Genomic DNA, 22,513 nt, shown 5'->3' with positions numbered 1-22,513 from the left:
CCGCTAGAAGAGCCTTATGGTTAAAATGCTGGCCTGGGGATATGCAAGCGAAAGCAAAGCTCTGTACTATCCCTTGTAAGGGTGAATATTTATTCGGACCCACCTTGGATGAATTATTAGAGAAAGCGGGGGATGATGAGAAGAAATTTCCAAACCTATATGGTTCATATCGTCATCCCTTCAACAAAAGGAAGTTTAATCGAGGAAGGAAACGTACCTTCTCGCCAGTGAGAGATAGATCCAGATGGGATGATAAACGAAAACGAGGTACAGGGTTCATGTTTCGTCGTTCTTTGGCAGAAAGGAAGAAACAGGATCAATGACTAGCAATCCCCGTAGGGGGGAGATTGTTACATTTTTCTGCAGAATGGTCAACAATCACAAAGTGTTTGGATAAAAAACACTATCTCAAGGACTTAAACTCGAGTTTATTCATATTCCACGAGATATTCAAGTTAACCCCCTTGCATTCATCTCCCGCTGAACAATCTGTGTTGGAAGAGGAAGTAATGACTCTGTTCTCTAAAAACGTCCTAGTAGACGTTCCGCATTCTCAGGAAGGGAAAGGTAACTCTCCCCTATTCCTAATTCAAAAGCCTGATAAGACTTATAGAACTATTATAAATCTTAAAGGTCTCAATAAATTCTTGGTAAAACATACCTTTAAAATGGAATCCATTAATTCGGCAGTAAAAATGCTTTTTCATGATAGTAGTGGATTTGAAAGATGCCTACTATCATGTACCTATTCATGCAAGTTACCAGCAATACCTGAGGGTAGCAGTATTAATGGGTGGAACGATTCGACACTTTCAGTTTAGAGCACTTCCCTTTGGGATAACTTCTGCCCCTAGGGTGTTCACGAAAATAATTGCTGAAGTCATGGCATACCTAAGGGAATCAAACATCCTTATAATCCCCCTACTTAGATGATTTCCTCATTGTAGGAAATTCGGTAGATCATTGCCTATCACAATGGGAAATTACTAAAACTAAATTAGAACACCTAGGTTGGGTCATAAACTTCAAAGTCTAAATTACAACCCCTTAATGTTCAAAAATTCCTGGGGTTACTATTGAATTCAAAAACTCAACAGTGTCTTCTCCCTATAGAGAAATTAGAACAGATTCAAAATCAAGTGTCAAGAACGATTAATACACCCTCCATGACCCTTCAACAATCAATGTCCTTACTAGGCTTGCTCACATCATGCATACCAGCAGTTAAATGGGCTCAGTTCCATACCAGAACCCTACAAAAAAGTCTTATTCTATGACAGAGTTTTAAGGGGCACTTTAAATGAAAAATTAACGTTGGGGTCAATAACATTAGAATCCCTTAGATGGTGGCTAGATAAACAAAATTTATCAGCAGGGGTACCCTGGATAGTAAATATTACCCGAGTAATAACCACGGATGCCAGCTCTTCGGGGTGGGGAGCTTATATGGGAGACATGGTGGTCCAGGGTCAATGGGAACCCTTCACAACATTCTCGTCCAACCAAAGAATTATTGGCGGTTGAATTAGCTGTTAAAAATTCCTCATGTATCTGCAGGACCAGCACGTCAGAATCTTATCAGACAACAGAGTCGCAGTTGCTTATATAAACCGCCAAGGGGGAACACGTTCCGAAGCGTTAATGCAGATCATGGATCGCTTGTTCCGGATAGCCGAGCCAAATTTTCGATCTTTCACGGCTCTTCACATCAAAGGGAAGGAAAATGACAGCAGATTTCCTCAGCCAAAATATGCTAAAGCAAGGAGAATGGTGTCTCAACGAGGACGTTTTCAATCGGATTGTCCACAGATGGGGTCAGCCAGTGGTGGATCTGTTTGCCACCAAAAGCAGCAAAAAATTAAAAATTTTTTGCTCTTTAACCCCTTCCCGACATGTGACGGAATAGTACGTCACATGTCGGGACCCCCGCTTTGATGTGCGCTCCGGCGGTGAGCGCACATCAAAGTCGCGACATGTCAGCTGTTTTTTACAGCTGACATGTGCGCGCAATAGCGGCGGGTGAAATCGCGATCACCCGCCGCTATTAACTAGTTAAATGCCGCTGTCAAACTCAGACAGCGGCATTTAACTACCGTGCGGCCGGATATGAGCGCATCGCCGACCCCCGTCACATGATCGGGGGTCGGCGATGAGTCAGGAAGGTAACCATAGAGGTCCTGGAGACCTCTATGGTTACTGATCGCCGGTGGCTGTGAGCGCCCCCCTGTGGTCGGCGCTCACAGCACACCTGCATTTTAGCTACATAACAGCGATCTGATGATCGCTGTTATGTAGCAGAGCCGATCGGGCTGTGCCTGCTTCTAGCCTCCCATGGAGGCTATAGAAGCATGGTAAAAGTAAAAAAAAAAAGTAAAAAAAAATGTGAAAAAAAAAAAAAAATATATAAAAGTTTAAATCACCCCCCTTTCGCCCCAATCAAAATAAATCAATAAAAAAAAAACCCAACCTACACATATTTGGTATCGCCGCGTTCAGAATCGCCCGATCTATCAATAAAAAAAAAGCATTAACCTGATCGCTAAACGGCGTAATGAAAAAAAAAATCGAAACGCCAGATTTACGTTTTTTTGGTCGCCACGACATTGCATTAAAATGCAATAACGGGCGATCAAAAGAACGTATCTGCACCAAAATGCTATCATTAAAAATGCCAGCTCGGCACGCAAAAAATAAGCCCTCACCCGACCCCAGATCACGAAAAATGGAGACGCTACGGGTATCGGAAAATGGCGCAATTTTATTTATTTATTTTTTTGCAAAGTTTGGAATTTTTTTTCACCACTTAGGTAAAAAAGAACCTAGTCATGTTAGGTGTCTATGAACTCGTACTGACCTGGAGAATCATAATGGCAGGTCAGTTTTAGCATTTAGTGAACCTAGCAAAATAGGCAAGCAAAAAACAAGTGTGGGATTGCACTAATTTTGCAATTTCACTGCACTTGGAATTTTTTTCCCGTTTTCTAGTACACGACATGGTAAAACCAATGATGTCGTTCAAAAGTACAACTCGTCCCGCAAAAAATAAGCCCTCACATGGCCAAATTGACAGAAAAATAAAAAAGTTATGGCTCTGGGAAGGAGGGGAGCGAAAAACGAAAACGGAAAAACGGAAAAAGCTCCGGGGGTGAAGGGGTTAAATCCCAGGGAGAATCCCCTGGCAGTGGATGCCTTCCTAATAAAATGGGATTTCCCACTGGCCTATGCGTTCCCACCGTTGAACCTGTTACCTCTAGTGGTGAGGAAAATCAGGGAAGATCGAGCAAAGATCATCCTAATTGCCCCTTTTGGCCCAGAAGAACATGGTTTGCCTCCCTCAGGACGATGTCAGTATCGGCTCCATGGGTACTACCAGAGATCCTGAACTTACTTTCGCCGATCTTCCATCCACAAGTGACACCGCTCCATTTAACAGCTTGGAATTTGAACGGTCACTGTTGGTAGATAGAGGTTTTTCTCCAAAATTGGTAGAAACACAAAGAGTAGACAAAACAATAAAGAGTAGAAGGCAAATAACTACAAGAATCTACTCTAGAACCTGGAGAAAATTCTTAGCCTGTTTAAAATTTGATGAATCGGTACCCCTTCTTGGATATCAAATTTTGGAGTTTCTGCAGAAGGGATTTGAGTTAAAACGCTCTACTAGTACCCTAAGAGTGCAGATTTCAGCCCTCGGTGCCCTATTTTCCTGTAATATAGCTAACAACTATTGGATAGCCAGATTTATTAAAGCGGTTAATAGATCTAGACCAATTCATAAAGACAGAACGGTTCCGTGGGATCTAAACTTAGTTCTGTCATCTTTAACAAAACCCCCCTTTGAACCCCCTTCAGGGCCGCCCACCAGCGGCGATGTCCAGGCTGCGTAGGAGAGGTGAGCATATCAATATTTTTTTATTTTAATTCTTTATTTTACACTTAAATGTGGATTCTGATATCGATTTCCGATATCGCAAACATATCGGAACTCGGTATCGGAATCCCGATACCAGATTCAGAAGATCGCCGACCTCATGGCCGACCCCACACAGGGGTCGGGTCGGGTTTCATGAAACCCGACTTTGCCAAAAGTCGGCGACTTCTGAAAATGGTCGACCCGTTTCGCTCAACCCTAGCCATAACCTCTGCTCGCAGGATAGGGGATATCCAGGTGCTTTCTAGACTTCCTCCATACACAGAATTTTTATCAGACAGAGTGGTCCTTAAACCTGATCCAGCATACTTACCGAAGGTAGCGACACGATTTCATAGGTCACAGGAGATAGTCTTGCCAGCCTTTATTCCTAATCCTTCTAATCCTAAAGAACATGAGCTCCATACGTTAGATGTTAGATCTCTTTTGCAGTATATCTCAGTCACCGATAGTTGGAAGAAAGATAATGCACTGCTTCTTTCCTTCCGAGGAAGGGGTGTAGAGTATCCAAGTATTCACTAGCTAAATGGATTAGGGAGGTTATCTCTCTGGCTTACACAGCAGGTGGGGGGCCGACTCCGCAGAATCTGAAGGCACATTCCACCCGAGCCATGGCATCATCCTGGGCGGAAAGATCTGGAGTATCAGTGGAACAAATATGTAAGGCGGCCACATGGTCATCCCCTTCCACCTTTTTTTAAGCACTATCGGTTGGATTTGGGGTACTCTTCTGATCTCACCTTTGGGTTAAGGGTGCTGCAAACTATAGTCCCTCCCTAAGGTAGCTTACATCTCTGTAAATCTCTCGTAGTGCTGTCATGGGAGTCCGAATAAAGAATTAAGCTACTTACTGGTAGCGGCATTTTTCAGAGGCCCATGACAGCACCCTTAGTTCCCTCCCTATTCATGTGATGGTTTGCACTTCCTAAAGACTGTGTGTGTGTGTGTATATATATGTATATGTGTGTGTATATATATATATAAATTTTTTTTTTATGGGATATATAGATCTCCTGTATGGTGTCTAGCTATGTTGTAATAAAATGTTTCTTCTTGAGTTTAAATTGTATATAATGTATAATTGTGTGCCACTAACTGCGGTAGTCCTCTCAGGCTGTGAAATACAACTGATGCATGGGAGAGGTGCCGCCCTTTTGTATCTGTAGGTTTCCTGTTCCTGAAGGGCGGATCCCCTCTCTCGTAGTGCTGTCATGGGCCTCCGAAAAATGCCGCTACCAGTAAGTAGCTTAATGCTTTTCATTCCTTCTCTCCAGCGAACGCTGCTGGAGAAGAAATGAATGGCGGCTTCAGCACCCAAAGCAGGGGACAGCGCTTACTGCAGCGCGGTCTCCTGCACGATCCGTGTGGTACCCAGTCGGCGCACGGGTGGCACACGGCTGCCGCACGTGTGCCACGTGAGCACACGGACAACTCTAGTACCGATTTTTTTTTCTGGTACTGGAATTTTCTGGACGTGTGATACTGGCCTAAGTTGTGTTTTTGTTGTTTTTTTTGTTTGTTTTTTTTGTGTGCAAATTTTCAGAGAGATGGGTTTAGGGAGTTGGGACTAGTTGTAATATCAGCCCTTTTCAGGGTAGGTTACAGCAGTTCATAGCACTTTTTGCCAGGCAGGTCTGTGCCAGTGCTGTGCAAGTGTTTGTCACAGCATTTGGTGTAATCTAGCTCAGCCAATCCTTTTGGGCTAGTAGCATAGTCATCTGAGTAGCCCACCTGTGAAGCTAGCTACACCGCCTGTGTATCTAAATTTTTACTGCATCTAACCCAGTAAATCCTTTTGGGCCTAGTACCACAGTTTGGCCACTCAGTTCTGCTCGGTTTTCATCCATCGGTTGTTGTGCCAACAACTACAGATACAGAGTTGCCATTTAGTTAAGCACTAAAATGGGTGGCAAAAGGCCTGCTGGTGGAAAGGGGAATAGGCGTGTTGGAAAGGGGGGGGGGGGGAAGGTTGTGTCCGTGGGGTAGATGGTAAAGCAACAGTAACATCTGCAGAAGAAAGACCATCTTCCAGCCAAAGTAAGATGTCTACTTCTTTTCATGGACAATCTATGATTCCTTTCTTACGAGCATCGCCAAAAATTCCAGATGAGGCACAAAAACAGCAGGTGCTTGAACGGATATCAAGTGCTCGTTCAAGTGGGCTCTCCTCCATGTCAACTTCAACATCACAACTACTCCAGTCCTCAGAGTTGTCACCCCAATCGCACTTGCTTCCTCACAGCTCCCAGGTCTCCAGCCGCCCATCTGAGCAGGGGGTAACACAGATGGTTGAGTCTGTAGAGCTGTTTACTCATACTATAGCCTGGGAATTGGAGGTCTGCTCCAGAGCTTCTGTGAATCCAGATGAGGAAATGACATGCACTAATGCCCAGAATCTTTGTGAGTCGGATCCAGGCCCAGATGAAGAAGGTTCTGAGCATAATGTAGACCCTCGTTCCCAAACTGTAACTCCTGTTGGTGGAGAAAATGAGTAAGATGATGAGACTGAGGATACCTGATTGGAACGAAAACTTGACTTTTCGGTCAGGGCAGGAAGAGGTTGGCTCTGAGGACAACGGGTGTGAGAACACACAGGATGATGACTAGGTTGGAGTCCCCACTTACTGTCAACCACCAGTCCATGAGGTCAGCAAAGGACGATGCTAGTGATGAGTCTGACGACGAGGTTACGTTGCGCCTTCCTGGACAGAGACTGAGTACTGGAAGCACGTCAACAACTGCATCCTCAACCCCAACTGTGCTTCTGAGCAGAAGTCGTAGTGGCTCTTCAGGTCGCACGGGCTCTAAGCCTTGCATAGCCTGGGCATTTTTTGACATCGCAAAGGATGACCCAACTCATGTTGTCTGTAAGATTTGTCAACAAAATCTCAGTTGAGGCCAAAAAATCACTAGCTTGAGTACTTCATGCATGAACCATCACATGGATATGAGGCACAAGTTGCAGTGGGAAGCTCGCTGTGCTACAATGTGGCCTAGTATGCCGGGTCAACCACCGTCTGCCCCATCAAGTGCATCCGCGTCCTCTGTGACTGTGGGGATAGCAGTCGCACATGGTTTTGGATGCAGACCTTCCACCTCTTTACCCACAACAGCCAGTGTGATTGGCAGGTCGTCAGGACATTTGCAAGTGGAAACACCTGCTGGTGTTGAGCGCTCTCCGACATCGACACCACACTTTAATCAAGGCAACATAACAACATCTCCGCCTGTACCTTCCTCAGACCAGCAGTTTGCCGGGACACCCTACTCAACTCTGTCTAAGCATGGCAGCCAGCCCTCAGATGTGGACAAGTAAAAGACCATTTCCTCCTAGCCATGACAAAGCTAAGAGGTTGGATTTCTCCATCTGCAAGCTGTTGGCTACAAAAATGCTGCCTTTCCACCTGGTGGACACAGAGGATTTTCGAGACCTTAGGCCGCTACACCAGCATGTCGCACACATCACCGCTTCCTTGAGAAACTGTGACAGGGTGCATTTCACCACAGACACTTGGACGAGTAGACATGGACAGGTGCGTTACATGTCGGTGACTGGGCACTGGGTTACTATGGCGACATCAGGAGAAGGGGCTGCTGTCCAAGTCTTGCCGTCCCCACGAGTTGCTCATCGATCCTCTATCTAGAAGTTCCTCCACTGCTTCTGCCTCCTCAACCTCCCCTCGGTCCTGCACCCAAAGCCTGTCTGGTAATTCCACCCGCGTTCTAACTTCACAGAAGGAATCCTGCACACCTCCTTACTATGCTGACACCAGGGCTCAATGGCATCAGGCAGTGTTTACACTGAAATGTCTGGGAAATGTGAGTCACACAGCTGAGGAGTTGTGGTCCGCTCTGGAGACTAAGTTCCATCAATGGTTGTCTCCACTCAACCTGCAGCCAGGGAAGGCCGTGTGCAACAATGCTGCAAGCCTGGGTGCGGCCCTTCGCCGGGGCAATGTCACACACGAGCCATACAAAGCACACATTTTGAACCTGGTTGTCCAGCAATTTTTATCCCACGATCTCAGAGTAGATGGGCTTCTGCAGAGGGCACGGTCGCTGTGTGCTCACTTCTGCCGTTTGCATCCCGCAGCTCAATGACTTGCATCTCTACAGAAGTCATTGGGCCTGCCAGTTCACTGGCTGAAATGCGATGTGCTCACACGGTGGAATTCAACTCTGCACATGTGGCAGAACCGACGAGCCCTGGTGCAATACGTTATGACGTATAGCCTGGGCCAACGAGATCCAGAGGTGGGGCAAATCACGCTGCAGGAGTGGTCTCAGATCAGGGACCTATGCACCCTTCTGCACAGTTTTGAAAGGGCAACGAAGATGTTTAGTGCTGACGATGCCATTATCAGCATGACCATTCCGGTGATTTACATGCTGGAGCACACCTTAAACAGTATTCGGAGTCAGGTGGTGGAACAGGAGGAGTCGTATGCGGAAGGGATATCTCCAAGGTCCAAACGGTTGGCAGCACCAAGGCGGCTGGCATTGGAGGCTGGGGGAGAAGGATTACCGAGGGCGCATGGTAGCAGCCAAACTGAGGAAGAAGTGGAGGATGAACTGGCCCTGGGCATGGAAGATTCATCAGATGAGGGAGACCTTGATCAAATTTCTGTTGTGTGAGGTTGGGGGGGGGGGGGAGAGGGCAGAGGAAGGCAGCATGATTCTCACCTCACCACCACCAAGACAACAAGGACTTGGTCCTCCTGGATGCGCAAGACACATGAGTGCCTTCTTGCGGCCCTACCTGCAACATGACCCTCGGATTGTCAGAATCCGAAGTAATGCCGACTACTGGGTTGCCACACTCTTAGATCCCCGGTACAAAAGCAAATTTGGCGAAATAATTCCTGCCATAGAAAGGGATGCACGCGTGCAGGAGTATCAGCAGAGACTGTTACAGAATCTAACATCTGCTTTTCCACAAAACACCAGTGGTGCACGTACTCAATCTCTGAGTTCTAACTTGCCAACCGTGGGACTATCGAGTCATCACTCTAACCGTAACGGTAACATCGTATCTGGTGGTAACAGCAATTTTTTTTTTCCAATCGTTTCAAGATTTTTTTTTTTTTTTTTCTTTTTAGACCATCCTTTGCAAGGCCACAGGAGACAAGAAGTCTGACGCCTAGAGAGGATGGTAACTCTCCAGGTTAACCTCGATGCCTTGACTGTGGAATTGGACCCTTGCTCATTTTGGGCTTCCAATCTTGAAAAATGGCCTGAGCTCGCCACTCACGCCTTGGAGATCTTGTCGTGCCCCGCAGCCAGCGTTCTCTCAACGTGTGTTCAATGCTGCTGGTGGTGTGCTGTCACAGGACAGCCGCGTGCGCTTATCTGTCAATGTAGACAGACTAATGTTCATCAAGATGAACAAATCCTGGATCCACAAGGACTTTTCTACCCCTGTGTCATCCTGGGGAGACTAAAAGCTTGATTTTTGAAATCACCTCACCAACCGTTTAAAAAAAAAAAAAAAACCCTCTGGCAAAATTGCCACTTAAGTGGTGTCTGTGGCCGAATTTTTTTGAAAAAAATGAACTTTTTATGGAGTCCCCTTGCTGTGTTTTACATGACGTTGCCATCGTCAATTCCAGGTGGGTGGGGTCGTCTGCAGAGTTGTTTTACTCATACTATGGCCTGGGATTCAGAGGTCTGCTCCAAAGCTTCAGTGTCTGCTTGTCAGCAGAGTAGCCCAGCCACCCACCGCCTGTTTACCTAAGTACTATTTTTAACAGCATTTGGGCCTATTAGAATTTGGTGCTACTCAGCAGCGTACCCCCATCCATGAAGCAAGCTACACCACCTGTTGATCTAATTACCTATTTTTAACAGCATCTGGCCCAGGAAATCGTTTTGTACCTAATAGCATTTTATGCTACTCAGCAGAGTACCCCACCCATGAAGCAAGCTACACCGCCTTCTTCCTTTCTCAATCTAACCCCTCGGCTCTGGGGTGTCCACTCTCCCTCAAGCTCTCTCCTTCTCACAGGTGGACTACCGCGTGTCTTCACACTGTGGTGAATCTTTTGGGCCCAGGCATAAGAAGTTGTTGAGGTAATGGATATGTGCCGCCTTACAAACATCCATGACGACCCATTCGAGGAAGCAACTAAACACCTCAAATAGTGAACAGGATATGGAGCACCGCATGGGCAAACAGCGATCTATGTTGTATGCTCCTTCACAGAAGCAGCCCAATGGGAAAACACTATTCGGAGGCACAGGTAGTAACCGGAATGCCCCCTCAATGTCTGTTTTGGCCATTAGGGTGCCCCTTCCCAACTTCTTGACCCGCCTGATTGCCTTGTCAAAGGAGGTACAGTACATAGCACTGTACTTGGTTCCACATCGATGTTGTCGATTTACTGACCTGCCCCTTGGATATGACAAATGGTGGATTAGTCTGAATGTATTCGGTTCCTATTTTGGCACAACTCCCAACGGGGGTATCACTACATCTACTAAGGAAAGTGTTCTGAATGGACCCGCCACCATTCTACCTAAAGATATTATTTTTTTTTTGTCACGACGTCTGGGTGTTGGTAGGGTGATTTTAAACTTTTACTCCAGCCCCCCGAAGAAGCCTACGCGAAACGCGCGTAGGGGCTGGCGTTTCCACAGGTTCATACCACGTCAAACATGGGTGAGGTCCGGTCTCTTACTAACTGTTAACCCCTTATTTCACATGTACTGTGGGTGGGATCTGAAAGTGGGTATTGCCACTTACTCATTGTATTTACCCGGACTCTCAAGGCGTACATTTTAGGTACGACCTGTGGATTTTATCTACCTGTTTCCATTATTCACAGTATTATCATGTTATGATTTTGTATGTACATTTTACTATTAGCATTGCCTATATGTATGGGTGTTAAATAAACATGTCAATTTTTTGTACCCTTAAAGACAACTCTATGACTCCTTTTTTCGGATTATACATATTGCTGGGGAGTTTCTGTTGTATCCAGTTTTGGATTTATATGTGGCTGAGTTCTAATTTTGTATATTTCTTGATTTTTAGTAGGGCATGACATGCCTATATCTGTCTCCTCCTCCTTTTACTCCTCCACCTCTTTTCTTTTAGCATGACTATATGTAGTTGTGACTTTTCCATGTGTCTGTCTTCTGAGCAGTTTGTCAGCTTTTGGACACCTTTTTAAGGTGTTTTCTATTTGTATGTTTGCCTGCCGTTTGGTTTCAATAGGGTTCGAACATTCGTCGAACACGTCCCAGTTCGACAACTCGAACTTGAACACTAGGGAGGTGGCTCAACATAATGTTAGCTGCATATGAAAACCTGCCTGGTTCTTTGTTCCCCAAGAACATAAGTGCTGCCAGGGGTATTGGCAACAACTTTATTTTTCCCCTTTATATTGACTGACTTATGATCTTTGTTTGCTGTATGATTAGCTGTTTTGTAATGTTACAACTGTGTACCAGAGGTCGAATTTGACTAAATTGTGCCAACACAAACCACATAATTCTTATCATTTATTTTTTTTACAATGTTCAAGGTGAACAGATGTAACTTTGGATCTGTTGCAGAAATATTTGCAACTGAAAATCTGTTCTATAACGTAGCAGACACTTTTGACAAATCTTCCACTCAATAACGAGAGGGAGTGGAAGCAAAAAAACTGAAGAAACTGTACAGCATAGTAAAAAAAAAAAAAAAAGTTTGAGGATTAGTGTCACACACCAGAGCCTCCAATTTGCCCTGAAAAAATGTATCTTCAATTTGCCACATTTTTTCAGTGTATTCAATTCACTCATAATTTTAAGATTGGCTGCTCTCTGAACACAAGCATCCTTTGTAACCTGACTCTGCATAGCTGGGTCAAGTGATTGCTGACTGTCGGGGTGGGGGGGGAAAGTTGCTGATATATATATATAATTATAATTTTTGCATTTTTCTTTTTCTTTTTTTTCCCTCAGAGGCCATAATAAATGTTTTAACTTGTTTGGCAAATAGGCATATTTAACATGGGTGTACACTGGATTTGTAGGAATCCTTAGCTGACAGCCAGTTACGTTTGTTTTGTTTCAAGAAAGCTTGAGTAGATATAGCCTAAGGCTACTTTCACACTAGCGTCGGGAACAACCCGTCGCTGTGCGTCGGGCCGACGTTCCCGACGCTAGCGTGGTCTCCGCCGCACAACGGGGGCAGCGGATGCATTTTTCCCACGCATCCGCTGCCCCATTGTGAGGTGCAGGGAAGTGCGGGGAGGTGGGGGCGGAGTTCCGGCCGCGCATGCGCGGTCGGAAAAAGCGGACCGTCGGGAGCAAAAAAGGTTACATATAACGTTTTTTTCTCCCGACGGTCCGCTACCACACGCCCAAGCGTCGCAAAACGGACGCGACGTTTGGCAATGCGTCGCAAAAGCGTCGCTAATGTTAGTCTATGACGAAAAAACGTATCCAGCAAGAACTTTTGCTGGATGCGTATTTTCGGCAAAACGACGCATTTGCGACGTATTGCAGTTAACGCTAGTGTGAAAGTAGCCTGCATTCTCCTGTCCACCGGTTTCTGCCGTGGGGCATGAAGTTACCTCAACAACCTCGGTCTTCCGGCTACTGGAATTCTGCACTTTAGTGTGGAGGAAGCTGTCGCAGCTTCCCTCCAGCTCTTTACTCTCCTTTGCTTCTCTTAAATGTCAGTCTCCTACAGATGGCTCTGTTCGCATTCCTTCCAGGAGCTGCAGCACCTCATGTGGCTGCACGGCCCTAGCTTTGCTCTCTCTCCCTGTCTGCTTCCACTCTCTTCACGCTCCTCTCACAATCTGACTCCTTCCCTGTCACTGACTAACTCCTCCCCCAGGCCAGTGTAATATATAGATAGAGAGAGATCTCTCTATCTATATCAAGAAAAAATGCCTTAAAGCGTGCACGCTTCCCTGACCAGCACTCCAATGGCCTTTCAAACAGTGAACAAAAAGGGAAATGGCACACTAAGATATATTAAGAAAAAACTTTAATGCCCTGTGGCGTGGCAATCGAAACATTGCCACGCGGCATTAATTTTTATTTTTTTTCCTGGGGAAGCTCCCCTGAAACTGGTTCAGAGCTCCCCCTTCTGCCCTGGAGTCAGAACAGTGTTGTATGTGCTGAATACCTGTTAAAGGGATCCTTCCTCACTTCCAAGCATGACACCACTCTCCCCATGAGGAAAGCAATGTCACTGTAATAACCGGTTTCCTGGGGTATTACACACGTCGCTCAAAGTGCTGGGGTACCATTACAGCTACACTCCCAGTTTACTGAACAGTACTGTATTCACTCCCCTGCACCTCCTGGCTAACAGAACACCATTATATGGAGATTAGTGATTTAAATCTTAGTTTTCTCTATGTAGCAGCACTTCATATCAGCTGGCTACACTAGGCTTTAATGCAATTTTATCTGCAGGTTAACCTTGCATCTGCATGCAAACTACTTTTTTGGTGTAAGTTCTTTAAATTATTCAACTTTCACTAGAAGCATTGCTCGTACTCACTTTCCTAACATAGTGTTTTTTTTTTTTTGTTTTTTTTTTAAAGGTAAACTATACCCACCACCATGGTTAAGAAAGTTGCTGTGATTGGCGCCGGTGCCAGCGGTCTACCTGCAATTAAGTGTTGTCTCGATGAAGGTTTGGCGCCTACATGCTTTGAAAGGAGTGATGATATTGGAGGCCTCTGGAGGTTTAAGGTATTTTCACAACTTGGCGTAAGCTAAACACAACTTTATGTGTAATATGCTACTCTGCTAAAGATGTCACCCCTCAAATGCAAACTGAAGGAACTAAATCTGTCTTGCAGGGGACATGGGTCCTATAATATTAGCAGTCTACTCCTTAGTGTTGTAATTGGTGTGAAAACTCTCTTTATTGCATAAACAAATAAGGTCTTTGGTATACCTTTGCTTTGACCAAGAGCTTTGTTTGCATTGCATCTTCCTCAATTTGCATATGTTGCAGTTTCCCAACAAGACCGCCCACTGGACTCATCCCCCCCCCCCCCCCAAGAACCAGGGGTATCCATTAATAAAGCTTCACTGAGACTTTTCCCACAAATGTACATGCATCTGATCAGCTCTAATATCCTGCCTGCTGACTGGATATAATGTTGAAAGCTACAACTTCCCTTTTTAAAGGGGTTTGCCCATAAACAACAAATCTCTTAATAGATCTTAAAATAAAAATAAGATCCACAATTGGGTTTTGTGTGGTGTTTTTGTTTTGTTTAAAAGTTCCTGTCCCCTTATACAGGGGCACATTTTATAATAAATGTATCTGACCATGCAGGAACATGAACTTCAAAAAACTGACTTTCGCATCCAAACACGTCGGGTCTGAACAGGTGCTTGCCTAGAGTAACTAACTCGTATACAATAAAACCAAAAGGCAGCGCTATAGCATGCAAACATGAAATATGAAAACTGAATTGCATTACTGCACTAGAAATATGAAAAAAATTGAGAATGCTTAGCGCATACATTGGCCAATTCATGTGTACAGTACCTGGCAACCACGTTAAGGCGATCCTCGTTACCAGGAGCTAATGCCAATTCTCACTTACAGTCTGAATCTCTCTGGGAACCAAATCTGAATCCTCTCAATGGGACCCCCCCTAATAGAAATCCATATCTCAATGGAGGGGTAGAATCCTGTTGCAATTAAAAACACCTGAGCTTTTAAAGGTATGTGCACACGTTGCAGAATTTTCTGCGCAGAATCCGCAGGTAAAATTACCTGCGTTTTTACTCCTGCGGATTCCTATAATGGAATAGGTGTAAAAACACTGCGGATTCAGCACAAAGAATTGACATGCTGCGGAAAATAAACCGCTGCGTTTCTGTGCAGAATTTTCTGCAGCATGGGCACAGCAGATTTGGTTTACCATAGGTTTACATGGTACTGTACACCACATGTAAAAAATGCTGCGATCCACAGAGCCAAATCCACTGCAGGTCCGCAGCCAAATCTGCAACGTGTGCACATACCCTAAATATTTTTTTTTCTTCCTGCTTTCCAGTGCAATACATGAAGTGAATAGTCATTCAAGTTGCAACTTGTCCCACATTTAAAAAAACAAAAAACCAAACTCTCATATGGCTATGGGACAGAAAAATAAAGTACCGTAATTGCTCTTGGAATAGGGGAAGAAAAACAAAAGTACAATCATGTGGTCATGAAGGGATTAAACACTTCATGGCTCTTGTAATGTGTTTCCTTGCGTGTTGTGCATCTGAAGTCTGTGGTTTGCTAGGTTGGTCACAATTTGATCTGCATATTTGAAAAGCACAACTTTTGTCATTGCAGACAGATCCTGAACAAACCCGAGCCAGCATCTACCAATCTGTTATTATCAATACATCAAAGGAAATGATGTGCTACAGCGACTACCCAATACCAGAAGACTTTCCCAACTACATGCATAACTCGAAAGTGCTGGAATATTTCTATCAATACATGAATCACTTTCAACTTCAAAGATATATCAAGTTCAAGGTAATAATCAGTATTCCCATAAGTATCAGACTAACGAAAAATAAAATTGGAAAATTAGAGAAATTCTAAACCTCATACACATGGCGGTGAGGCTGTACAGTGGAGTTTGGAGTCATGTACCCCAGTCATTAACATTATCACCAAATGTGTAGCTATCCTCCCCTAGAAGTGTCTACTGGGGGAGGGTTCTAGAAATGCCATCTGTCAGACCCCAATTGTCCCCCCCCCCCCACAACAAGAAATATATGGCTCCATGCAAAACATCTAAGCAGTAATGCTTCTCAAATAGTTATTTACAGGAATACCTTTAATCTCTAAAATAAGTTTAACAAATTTTATTTTTCCTTTTTTCTAGCTTGTCTAAATTACAAATGACCAGCTTCTTTTTGTTCTTTGGAAAATCCGTTTCCAATGATTGAGGCTGGAGTCACACTAGTCTGTAATAGACGAGTGCTATGCACTAAATCGCATAGCACTCTGACAAGTATTTTTTCTATGGGGCAGCTCACATCTTCCATATTTTTATTTTTTTTTCTCATCCATATTACACTTGCGAGTGAAATCGCAGCATGCTGTGATTGTCCGCGTATCTCAGCTGAGAAACGCCAATGCAAGTCTATGGGTGAGAGAAAAAATCACACAGCACACGGACCATCAGTGTGACTTGTGAGAAATTCTCAGGCATTGGGCAGATGACCGGAAAGGCTCAGCCATTATTTGCTCATTTTGCAAGTGTGTGAGAATCTCATACAGATGAGATATGGATGACACACGGATACTTTTTTGAGAAAAAAAATGCATTCTGGCATTGCACACGACAGAAGATTTGTGTGATTCTCAGCAGACAAAATCGGACAGAATTTTTTTTTTTTTTTTTTATACAGTGTGTGTGACTCCAGCCTATAAGTGACAATATATAATTATAGCACAGACATACATAAATGCAAATACATGAGCAGTATTTACCAAAACCCATAAAATACTGATCAATCAGTTCGCCCATCTGAGATCGTCTCCGCCATGTGGGACAGCATTTAACGGTAATGTGAGAAAACTGGGCCTGGTTTTCATAGAACAGATATCTAAATAAAATGGAGATACTCAACCTATACATTTAATCATTGTATAAACGTACACATTGGACAAACATTTAAGGCCGAGTGCACAAGGTCAATATAACCAAAACCAGGAGTGGAACAATGGGAGGAAAAGTATAAGGCCATGTGCACACGTTCAGTATTTTTCACGTTTTTTCGCTATAAAAACGCGAAAAAAACGCTAACATATGCCTCCTATTATTTACAGTGAATTCCGCATTTTTTGTGCAAATGTTGCATTTTTTTTCCGCGAAAAAATCTCATCGCGGAAAAAAAAGCAACATGTTCATTAAAAATGCGGAATTGCGGGGATTCCGCACACCTAGGAGTGTATTGATCTGCTTACTTCCCGCACGGGGCTGTGCACACCATGCGGGAAGTAAGCAGATTATGTGCGGTTGGTACCCAGGGTGGAGGAGAGGAGACTCTCCTCCACGGACTGGGCACCATATAATTGGTAAAAAAAAAGAATTAAAATAAAAAATAGTCATATACTCACCTTCGATGGCCTCCGGAGTCTTCCCGCCTCTCCGGTGCATACTGCCGCTTCGCTTCCTATAGATGGTGTGCGGTGAAGGACCTGCGATGACGTCGCGGTCTTGTGATTGGTCGCGAGACCGTTCATGTGACCGCTCATGTGACCGCGACGTCATGGAAGGTCCTGCACACACACAGCATCTATAGGAACGGACGCCGCTGAGGAGATCCGCTGTCTGCAGGTGAGTATAACCCCTTTTTTTATTTTTTTTAAATATTTTTAAACATTCTATCTTTTACTATAAATGCTGCATAGGCAGCATCTATAGTAAAAAGTTGGTCACACTTGTCAAACACTATGTTTGACAAGTGTGACCAACCTGTCAGTTTTCCAAGCGATGCTACAGATCGCTTGGAAAACTTTAGCATTCTGCAAGCTAATTTCGCTTGCAAAATGCTAAAAAAAATGAAAAAAAACGGGAAAAAAAAACGCAAAAAAATGCGGATTTCTTGCAGAAAATTTCCGGTTTTCTTCCGGAAATTTCTGCAAGAAATCCGGACATGTGCACATACCCTAATAGTAACACGTCACCACTTCTGTATTCCTGGTTTTGACTTGCAAATACTGAATGTGCACATGGAATTAGTTGCCTATCTTGTGTCTTCCAACTATACTGTTGCTCCTAAAATAAATATATAATATATATATATATTCTAAACTGATCACTCACTCTCAATTCACATGTAAAATCTGTCTTCAATAAACAGATTTTTCCTGTTCTCCTCCTGACAACACCATTTGGAGGACGTCCTTCTTACCCTCAGTGGGACAGGAACAACAAGCGGTTAAAAGGACCCTCCCCACTCCACCCACCATTAATAATAATAATCTTTATTTTTATATAGCGCTAACATATTCCGCAGCGCTTTACAGTTTGCACATATTATCATCACTGTCCCCGATGGGGCTCACAATCTAAATTCCCTATCAGTATGTCTTTGGAATGTGGGAGGAAACCGGAGTACCCGGAGGAAACCCACGCAAACACAGAGAGAACACACAAACTCTTTGCAGATGTTGTCCTGGGTGGGATTAGAACCCAGGACTCCAGCGCTGCAAGGCTGCAGTGCTATCCACTGCGCCACCGTGCTGCCCATTGTTTTTCCTGTCCCACTGTGGATAGGAACAGCAAGCTTTTCATCAAACGGTGCTGTGGGGATCGGGGGCCCAGCCTTTCCCTTCCCCACCGCAAGTTATCTGCTGCTGATACCTGCCATGAAGGGTCCCTCAGCCTCCCCAGTGTAGCGCTGCTCCTGGGGTCGGGTCCGCTTCCTCCCTACAGGGGGCTCTCGGTCCAGGCTCTTGTCTGCTGCAGGGTGAGTGCGGCAGCCGCTTCCAGCACAGTGGCTGATTCCAGCAAGCGGCCGCTTCCATCAGCGGCGGCGGCCGCATCTGGGTCCAGTGGCCGCGTCACTTCCGGTTGCGGCGAGCACAGGACACCAGCGGCAGCGCTGGCCTCAGGAGAGGCCTCTGGGCACAGTCAGCCACATGGACGCAGAAAGGAGGGTAGGATCAAACAGGTAAATATATAAAAATATAAACAAAGTATGGGGGTCTATATGCCGCTGACCATCCCGATAAGGAGCACCGGCTAAGGTATCTCCATAATGGAAAAGACAGCCAGACCTGAGGGGCCAGATCAACCACAGGGGCATGTGAGTGGGCTAATCAAAGCCATACCACAATGCTTCTTATCCATCCTCCTACTCCCCTATTTACTAGATAAATATTAGGATCTCTATGTATTTTAGGCAGAGCCCTCCCATCCCTGCACCTGAAGAGAAAATCTGGAAATAGTAAATGCCCTATTTGTGCAGCTAGATTCCCAGAAAATTGGCAAAAGCCACTATGCAAGTCATGCACATCTAAAATCGTTGGTGAAGAACAGACTGCAATGATACGTCAGGAGGTTCAGGCATCCATCTCGAGCCTGAATCTTCCCCAGACAAGCCAGACAGAACCGCAAACATTGCGGAAAAGACCAAGAGAGTCTAGTCCTTCGGAGGAAGAGGGGAACCATTAGGAAGAGGAAAGGGATCTCTTCTCGGCGGCAGATACGGATGAACTCCTACATGCAGTACGTAACACTGTAGCGCCCCCACTGCCGTAGGGCCGAGGGTACCCGGTACCGGGCCTCTGAGTCTCTGTTCTGGGGTTGTCACGGTGGCTAGACCCGGTTCGTGACCCTGCTGAGGGGCGCCCAATGTAAGGTGTGGATGGTGATGAGGTTATGGTGCGGTGCAGGTTGCAGTAAATAACAAGGACACCAGGTTGCAGTCTCTTTACCTCTTTACTGAAGGCTTCAGGATCCTCAATCTGGAATACGGTTAACCGGGCTGCGTAAGTCCGGCCGGTCCGATGGCACCTCCAGGGTTCCCTTTGCAGGTGGAAATCTGTGCCTACCTTCTAGCGCTTGTGTGTTGTGGTCCTCCCCTGCTGTGCTTACGGGATAGTCCCCACAACTGTTGTGTCTGTTTCTAAAGTTCCCTCAACTCGATTATGATGTTCTGCTTCGTCCCCCAGATGCTATGGCTAGGACGCACCCGTATGACTGGTAGGCTCGGAGGTCTTCCGGGACCCTAGAGTCGCCCCTCTCCAAATGTTGCCCCCTATGTCTTCTTAGGTGATTTGAGTGAGACAGCCCGCCTATAGCTGACTGTCCTGCCGTAGGTTTGAAGTAAGGCCTGGAGCTCAATACTTCCTCGGCGTTCCGGCCACCGGCTGCGTGCCTCAGTAGGATGTTGCCTCGTCTTACAGCACGACTCCTACTGGTGTTTCTCCTTGTTGCGTTGATCTCGTTTCTCACTCAGCACAATAAACCTCGCTTCTTGTCCTTTCTTGGGGTACCGCCGCGATGAAGTGCAGGCACAGTCCCGTAATGCTCTCTCTGTTCACTAGGCCTCTGTCAGGATCCCACCCCTGACAGGAACCCCCTGAATCTTCCCCTGCAACACCCTCTGCCACAGGATGTTGCCTGGTTCCAACCCAGTCAGCTTCTGCCTAACTTCCTATCTAACCCCCAGTTTTACCAGATTGTGAGGAATGGCCTAATACATAGCACCCTTAGCTCCCCCTGGAGGCCAGACTGTGAAGTGTATTGGTTTCTGTGATACCTGGTCAGGTGAACTCCTTCAGTGCCATCAGATGTACCATAGCCCCCCTTAGCGGCGGAGCATCAGTACTGCAACGACCAGGACTCTGGGGCGCTGCACTCCCCCCCCCCCCCCCCCCAGTTAAATCCAGTACTCCTGGACTGGGAAGAAAACAACAATACATGTCAGCAAAAAGACATACAATTTTGAAATGCAATAACAATAAGCAAATTTGAACGGAGCTTCCCTTTATGGGAGGTGAGGACACTTAAACGTTACAAACATGGTAAAATACTTTAAATAACATACTATAAATAACTTTTCTTACCCAACCGGGTATTCTACTAAGTGCAAATTTTTGAACAATAATTTAACGTTGCCTTTAAGGACGTACACGCTGAATCCACTAAAGACCTTCTTATAAAACACTATAAGGCTAATCAACTTTTTCCTCACTTTCCATCCTTACATCTGCAGGACCGCCTGTCTATCTGCCTCTCGCTCTGTTGCAGGACCACCCCTTTCCGCCCGGGCCTACTGCCTTTCTACTACTATACACAGTATAGAACGTATCATCCTTCTCTCAGTTCAAGATCGCTGAGCCATCTCTGTATGGCTCCTAGGAGGACTCACCGACTAACCCCATACGGGTTCACTTCCTGTCCTCATTCTTCTAGCAACACCATTAAACATTTCTCACAATTAACTAGCTCACTACATATAACTTTTATATGTAAGCATTATTAGTACTTCCTTTTAAAGCATCATCATTCTTTAAGTGCTATTGATGAACGTTCCCTTTTAAGAGGGGACCAAGTCTCTATGAAGTAGTGCAACTTCTCAAGCTGCAAGTCCGTATGCAGCAAGGACTCCGATACTGCTTCCAGGAACAGTTTCTTCGCAAAGAGTCCTTTTCTTTTGTAAAACCAGTAGAGGGCACCTTTAAGAAGGACCTTTAAGAAGGTGCAAACTATTTACAATAAGTTTGTAATCATGCAGTGTTCATGATCCAGCAGTTCTTTTTAACAATGATGAACGAGAAACAAAAGCAAAAAAAAGGCAAAAATAGGGATCCCGGGTAAACTAAGGGATCCCTTTAAGAGTAACCCTGGTCGGTCTCTGGATTCGAAGGCGAACCTTAGCTGCAAGCTCAGTAGCCGCAACAAGGCGTACGGTGGCGATAGTCGCAAGATCTGTCAAGTCTGGTTCAATCATGGTCGAGGCAACAGGTGACACCCCCTCAGGCCCACATCGTTGGACGTTCGGAGCGCACCATCCTTGTGCACTCCGGTGGCGGGTGTAGGTCACCTGATCCCCCCTTTGCAATAGTGGATCACCATATCGGTTGCGGAAAGGAGTCTTCACGTTGCAACTGGTAACGAAGACGTAAGTCGGTAGTCCTGGTTCCTGTATGGAGCCCCAACCCCGCTTTGGGTGAAAGGCCAGCACAGTTCCCCGCTTTACCACGTCTTTCCTGCCACGCGCAGGCTTTGGGTGTTGTACTTTCGGCGCATTAGTTTGTTCTGTCTCCTTTCGGTTTTTCCAATGTAGGATCAAGCATTGTTTATATTGTTCCCAAGTGAGCACAGCAAGGGTGAGGCCCTCCTCCCGAGCTCCATCTGGCCCAATCCAGGGGCTGTCCCACCGGAGGACCACTGCGTCTGAGCTCACGTCTATGGGTTCTCCCATCTTGGTCGGTAGTGGAGGTACCAGCCTCCCCATCGTGTCGGGGGTGAGGATCACCCGCTCCACCGAGAAGAAATCGTTATTGTTGGGGTGAAGAGCGGTCAGGAGAGCAGAATCGGCCGGGGGAGTAGGGGTGCCTTCCATACCTGCGCCTGATGTGATTCCACCGATGTCGATCCGTTCCGCTGACAAGGACACTGGAATCGGCTGCAGCCCGGACCGCGGCTCCTCCAAGGCGGCCTCTCGATGTAGCTCCGCTCTCCATGGCTCCGCACCTGCTGGCTCCGTGGTCAGGATAGGTAGGCTCGGCTCCTCCGCCGGCGGCTCCAAGGAGTTCAGATCCTTCAGCTGCGGTGGATGCGGGTTCGCCTCTGGTGGATGAGGGCAAGCCGGGATCACTTCGCCGTCGCTCGGGCACCTGCTGGTCATCTTCGCTGCCTTGAGATCGGCAGCCGTGCATGCACCTGACTCCGCCATTTCTCCGAGGTCGAGCTCTCTCTTCACCTCGTTCCCACCGTTGCAAATCAGGGGGCGGCTCTCCTCTGCTGCTGGGCAGGTCGTCATCTCGCAGCAGAAGTCGGAGGGGGCGGTCGCTGCTTTTGGCGCCGCTTTGGTAGTCTCCTCCCATGACACGCCCTTCTTCCTCTGCGCTCCCTGTGGCGCTGC

At 45.9% G+C, this 22,513-nt stretch overlaps 1 protein-coding gene across 1 annotated transcript in view; it reads left to right on the top strand.

Annotated features, from left to right (window-relative positions):
• LOC143788585 (flavin-containing monooxygenase 5-like) overlaps positions 1 to 22,513 on the top strand; it is an 88,008-nt gene that overhangs the window by 20,051 nt on the left and 45,444 nt on the right. The window contains exons 3-4 of the mRNA XM_077278368.1: positions 13,483 to 13,633; positions 15,246 to 15,434. Of these exons, the coding sequence (XP_077134483.1) occupies positions 13,502 to 13,633; positions 15,246 to 15,434 (321 nt within the window). The 5' untranslated portion in view covers positions 13,483 to 13,501. The remainder of the gene's footprint in view (positions 1 to 13,482; positions 13,634 to 15,245; positions 15,435 to 22,513) is intronic.

Source organism: Ranitomeya variabilis, chromosome 8 (genome assembly GCF_051348905.1).
Source record: "Ranitomeya variabilis isolate aRanVar5 chromosome 8, aRanVar5.hap1, whole genome shotgun sequence".
NCBI classification, from domain to species: domain Eukaryota; kingdom Metazoa; phylum Chordata; class Amphibia; order Anura; family Dendrobatidae; genus Ranitomeya; species Ranitomeya variabilis.
The sequence above is the reverse complement of the archived record's forward strand: the minus strand, read 5'-3'. Positions and strand labels throughout refer to the sequence as shown.